Source organism: Gymnodraco acuticeps, unplaced genomic scaffold (assembly GCF_902827175.1).
Source record: "Gymnodraco acuticeps unplaced genomic scaffold, fGymAcu1.1, whole genome shotgun sequence".
NCBI lineage: Eukaryota > Metazoa > Chordata > Actinopteri > Perciformes > Bathydraconidae > Gymnodraco > Gymnodraco acuticeps.
The window spans coordinates 151,393-157,733 of NW_022991007.1; the positions used below are offsets into that span (position 1 = coordinate 151,393).

The 6,341-nt window shown below is 40.7% G+C and overlaps 1 protein-coding gene across 1 annotated transcript in view; it reads left to right on the plus strand.

Annotated features, from left to right (window-relative positions):
• LOC117559422 (putative uncharacterized protein DDB_G0268364) overlaps window positions 1-6,020 on the plus strand; it is a gene marked incomplete at its 3' end in the record, with an annotated part of 31,794 nt that extends 25,774 nt beyond the window's left edge. The window contains 2 exon segments of the mRNA XM_034236186.1: window positions 5,027-5,424; window positions 5,820-6,020. Of these exon segments, the coding sequence (XP_034092077.1) occupies window positions 5,027-5,424; window positions 5,820-6,020 (599 nt within the window).
• Between the last annotated feature and the right edge of the window lie 321 nt (window positions 6,021-6,341).

Sequence of the window (6,341 nt, forward strand, 5' to 3'; positions counted from 1 at the left end):
TAACCCGACCAAAATGTGTATTACATCACACACACACACACACACACACACACACACACACACACACACACACACACACATCCGTCCTGTATGAGCCTTGTTTGGGGATTGGTCTGCTCTGATGTTCCCACAATGCTCTGTTTTCTCTCTGACCTGTGACCTCACTCTCACCAGCCAACATTACATCATCCTTAAAGGAAAATATTGCAGATTTAGTTTTTATTTCAACAGCTCAATCTGTCCCTCAAAGTCAGTTTTCTAGATGTAGGTATTTTCTATAAATGCATCATTGTGCCCTTAAAGGGATAGTTTGGATGTTTCTACGTTAAAAAAGGGATTTACAGAACGCTATATTTGGAATTGTTTTTCACCAACTTCATTGACAAAAACAGCAATTTTACCTCACAGATTTTCAGGAGATGCTGGTCCATTGCTGCCTCAATCAGTTATATAGATTATGTTATTTTGTGACTTTGAAGAGATCATAAAGTGTGAGAATATTGTGTTCCGTCGTTTAAAAAAAAAGGGTTTATCAAAGGTAATATTTAGAATAGTTCTCCACCAAACTACATTGACAAAATCAGTAATGTTTACGTTGCAGGACACAGGAGTTGCTAATGTATCACTGACTCAACAAGTTAGTTTGTTTGTGCTTTTGTGTGACTTTGGTGGTTTAAACAGTTAGTTCAGATTCACCAAATTCACACAATAACCCAAACTAACTAACCAGTTGGTGGAGCGATACACCATCAACTCCTGTCTATCTTCAAGGTAAAATGATTGTTATTGTCAATGGAGTCTGGTGGCTTTGAAACGAAAATTGGAAAGGTTTGTCTGATAGCCATGTTAAGTGGTGAAAATATTCTAAAAATAGTGTTCACTTAAACTCAGAGATACATTATTAGGTGCCTAAAATAGGCAAACAGCAGTGCATTGCTTTTCTTGGTAATACACTGATATGGAAAAAGACCTCATTCAACCTCACCAAAAACACCCGAAGTCTCCTTTTAGTGGACAAACCAGGCGAGGGTCACTGAGGTTTCCCGTCTCCTCCACTGTTTGTTGTCTCTGTTTCCCCACGTGTCTCATTAAAGTATCGTCTTACCGTTTTTAAATCGTGACATTTACAACAAAACGCCAGAAGAAGAAAACAGAGCCACAGTTGTGCAGCACACGTCGTTCTGTCAGAGCAGGAAGTGGACTGTGCTTCGGCTCCGTAAATCACACTGACAGTCATTAGATAGAAACACTGCCAGCTGACCAGGGTCTGTCGGATTTCAAAACACACACACACACACACACACACACACACACACACACACACACACACACACACACACACACACACACACACACACCTACTGACCTGGAACGTCCTGTTTCAGTGTGGCCTCACTGTACTGCAACCTTTGACCCCTCAAGACCCTGCAGCATGTGGTAGGGTTTGGTGTGTCGTAATGAAAACAGGTTGTGATGAAAGTGTGTGTGTGTGTGTGTGTGTGTCTGGACTGTGTCTCCAGAGTAACAGCAGTGACCTGAGGCAAATACACACTTTTGTTTGTTTTTCTGTACCGGTGGGGACCCCTGAGTTCCATGATACATTCCTGACCCCGTCCAAATCTGTCTGAAAACGTAAAAGTGACAAGTGAGAAAAAAAAATCTGGTGATTTCAGTTTGATCTGAATAGTTTTGGAACAGGTTGCCTGCATTTCTTTTCAAGTTTATGATGTATTTATTAAAAACGGTTTTGCCCGGCGAATTCTTCTAAGTTTGTCTTATTTTGTCATCTGTAGAAACAAAGTGATCTTTTTTCACATACCGTATCTTACTTACGTACATAAAGTATATGTATGTCCACTTAGGGGGCATGCAATAAAATGTAATATGGATAATTTTAGTTTTTCAGAAAATGGGTTAGTGCTGCACGTTAGCCTCTTGTGGCCAAAATGTGTATTACAACCACAAAAATATAAAAACTTTAAAAAGATAATTTCTCCTGACAAAAAACACATTTTCCACAGAAAAATTATTACTAAAAGAAAAACAACAAATTATCCTTTTGTGGAAAAAAAACGGGGGATAAAACTACCAAACTTGGAAAATTGGTCACACAGTAATTGTTTTGTCCTTATTTGCCTCTCAGGGTTTTTGTATGACTTTTTTTTTTTTTTTTTTGGGGAGTATGCCTCCGGGTAGTCCAACCCTCTCTCCTGGACACACAGAAATGAATGTATCTAATATCTGACTGTCTGTCCTGATGGAAACTCATCAACATCAGTGTTTTTGGAAACCTTGGTGCTGTTTTAGTGTTTCCCAGGCGGAGGGCTGTGCTATGTTTATATTCCCGGTTAGGAAAGCATTTTTAGAGCCACAAACTACGGGTCCCGGGAAAGCCATGAATCAGCAGGGAGTGTGTGAGGATTAGTTTAGTTTTTTTTGTGAGTGTGGGTGTGTGTATACAAATCATAATTAGAAATACATTATTCATCAAGTTTCAAGGAGGAATCCTAATATGGTGACTTTACATGTAGACCTTGTCAAACACAAATACAGTAAGCTAAATGCATGCATGACACTGGGGACTGGTGAAAACTGGGGAGGAAGTTTATTTTGGAAATTATTGGACAAAAAACTTTATTGGCTTTTTAGCTAATTGTAATTTGAGTGGTTCCCCAGAGCAGGGCTGTATTTAGGACAAACTAAATTAAGAACAGGTCGTAGGAAGTAAAAGTTAAGAGCATGAGTAAGAGAACTTTTTTAAATCTATAATAGTCTTTCAATAGTTAATCCCCTGCTTTTTGTGGTTGATGTATGCAGAATACCGGAGAACAGACTAACAAGGTACAAAAAGATGATTTAGAGCAGTTCAAAAATAAATAACTGGCAAAAAATGCCTAAAACTTCAGAGTACAATAGGTCAGAAGTCCAAGATAGAAATAAAATGGACTCGATCCAGGAACGGGAACAACAGGACGCAAACAAAAATCCAGAGAACTAAGGTTGTAATTAACAACACACCAGTGACTCAGTGTTTCCCACAGATATGAAATATACTTGGGCGGGTGGTGGCAAGGAGGGGGGGGGGGGTGCGCGAAAAAAAAAAAAAAGTTTTAACAACATTATTTATTGACTTTTCATTCCGGTATAATCATTTTGCGCAAAGATGGCACTGTTTGTCAGAGCACTTCATCCTTCTGGGATTTCATGAAGAACAGCTCCAATGCCTGTGTGTATGGGAATGCCTCTGGTGCTGGTCCATTAACTGCCAGTGTTTCCCACAGATCTGAAATATACTTTGGGGGTGGTGGTAGCGGGGGGGGTTGAGGTGACGTGCAACAACATTAACCTTTCTGTTGGTCGCTTGTTAGCAGACCCTTCACGCGATGGCAGAGCGAACAGGTACAGGTACAGGCAGGGTCCATAATGATAGCCCTATAGTTTAAATCTACTACCCACACATGAACATATGGAAATGGGTTACTATTTTAAAAAATAAATGTATTTATTAATGTATTTAGGAACCTATCCATGTGATTTTTAGTGGGGGTCGACCTCAAATCCTCTAGGGGGGTCCAGGGGAATGCCCCCCCGGTAAGATTTTATTTTTTATTTTGGAGTTAAATGCATCAATCTGGTGCATTTTGAGGGGAAAATAAAGAGACTAGATCTATGGAAACACCTATATTAAACAGAACTGTATACATTTCAATAATCATAAAATCAAGGCCATAACCAATAACATACCATTTCCAATATGAAAAAAACACTGAAACTTGTTAATTTATTTTTGGTTCATTTATAGTTGTGAGTGTGTCTGTGCTCCTGAATCAGCCTCTCCTGTCTCCATCCTCTCCCCCCTGCTCCTCTTTGAGGCAGCAGCAAAGACTAGTTTTCTCTCAACAAGTTTTAAAAGTGTATCTTACCTTTTTTCACCTAGTTAACTTTTTATTTATTTATTCATGCATATTTTACTAATCACATTACATTTCATTTAGCTGACGCTTTTATCCAAAGCGACTTATAATGACCGATTACAGGGACATTCTCCCTGGAGTAACTAAGGGCTAAGTGCCTTACTCAAGGGCACACTAGTGGTGGTGTTCCTGGCGGGATTTGAACTCACAGCCTTCCGATCTTCAGCCCACCTCACTATCCATTAGATCAATCACTACCCTCTCAAATGGAAATATGTGTTTACATAAATGGTGACCACACCGTTTGAGACCCACTGAGAACTTAGACTAAGTTAACTATCTAAACACTCAGAGAGTCCTTTACCTCACCTGAGCTGAGGTTATCCCGAGCTTGAATGACACACAGAGACCAATCAAGGGCTTTGATTTATGATCTGTATGACAGTGGCCATGTCGGCAGGCCACATCATGTGGACAGCCAGTCACCCTGTGTGAGGCAGGCCACTTAACAGGCCAGAAGGAGGCGAGATCAGAGCAAGGGAGCGAGGGATCATTGTCTACAAGTTAATCGATCGCAGATGGCGTCGTGGTCACGGACGAATAAAAAAAAAAACTTATAAAAAAAAAAAAACGAAATGGGTCGCGAAATATACTTGGGCGGCCGTTAATATACCTGGGCGGCCCAAGTATAGTCTATGTGTGGGAAACCCTGGACCTATAAGGCAGACACATTCAGTTATAATATAATAAGTAAAGGTAACCACAGTCCATTCATAGCATTTTTGTCTGCAGTAGATTTTTTTCATGGAATACTTTTTGAATATTTATTTATATATATTTGGAGAGCCAGAAACTTCCGATACCTGCTTGCTGAACATATTCCAAGTAAAGAAAACCAAACAAAAACCAGAAAGAGAAAATAGCGTAAGAGAAGGAAAGTGGTTAAAAGACACATCAGAGAAATCAGCAGAAGAAGAGAGAAAATAGTAAACACTGAATGGAACACGGTAACGGGTTTGCAGTGTTAAAAGACTGGTTGATGGAAAATAAGTAACTATCCGTGTAATTAGCATGATGAAATGTGTATTAATTAGTTTTTACTCTGGTTGTAGATGAGCTGGATGCCCCCTCCACCCCCTCCACCCCCCAAATGGTGGCGCTGATCCTGTCCCAGCTGCAGCCGCTCCTCCAGGGCTTCAACCGCTCCCTGGAGCTACTGACCCGGCAGGTGGGGGACCTGGCCCGGGACGTGGCCCAGCTGAAGAGCCTCCCTCTGCGGGATGAGATGCTGGCGGAGCCCCTATATAACCCTGGGCTGGACGAGGCCGCGGAGCAACGCCTGGAGGCCAAACTGGAGGATCACATCAGGGAGGTCCAGAGGCAGTTAGAGGACCAGCGGAGCCACATGGAGCACAGGCTGCACTCCCAGCATGCAATGCTGCACTACAACCTCACCAACTTTAAGACGGACATCGACGTGAAGTTGAAGCGAAACCAGAAGATGCTGCAGGTCAGTGTACCCCAGCGACAGCTCCAAGCTGAATGAAGGCTATATTTATTGCCAAATAAGATATTCACTTAGAAGGTTAACGTCCGTGTTTGGTGCATACAATTCATATATCAAGAGGAAATAAAAATACAGGCTAAGTACGGCAGCAGTCAAGATATTAACAAAAATAAACAAAGACAATAAATAAATAAGGATCAGGGCTATAAATACTGATTATTTTCAGTATATCGCTTTGTCACTATTTAAAATTGATTAATATATTGTTTACTCTGCCTATTATAAAGGGAGAAATCACACTTTTATTTTAATGTTCATAAAGTCTTAAAAAAAAATGTTTTTAATGTTTAAAAGATGATGATTTAATACTCAAATTACCTCATTGCCTCTGATCACAGGTCAGCCTACAGGCCATGAACGCCACACTGACGGAGCTGAAGCTGGACCAGGACCTGGACCAGGACCTGGACCAGGATCAGGATCAACCCCCTCCTCCCTCCATGTCTACCCGCCGCCCACTGATGCAGTCCTCAGACACGGCAGCGCTCTGGGAGGCCGTCGAGCGTCTGGACAACATGGTGGTCAACAACACGGTGAAGGTAAGTCGCAGCAATGCATGATGGGAAATGTAAAACAAATCTTACTATCTGAAGAAGCGAAGACTCCAACCAACTATTAATTGTGAGCATCAGAAAATGGAAGTCATAGAGAATGGATGTCAAATGTTTCCCAAATCAGTAGATGGTGACAGTAAGAAATAGCAGAACGGATATAAAAGTGACAACATTACTTAGAATAAAGGATTTCAAGATATCTGTTATCTTTTTTTATTACTGCAAAATTGGATTCCATATTCAATTTCATTTTATTCCATTCTATTTCTATGTAAATACAGATATATTTGACTATATTCTTTATTA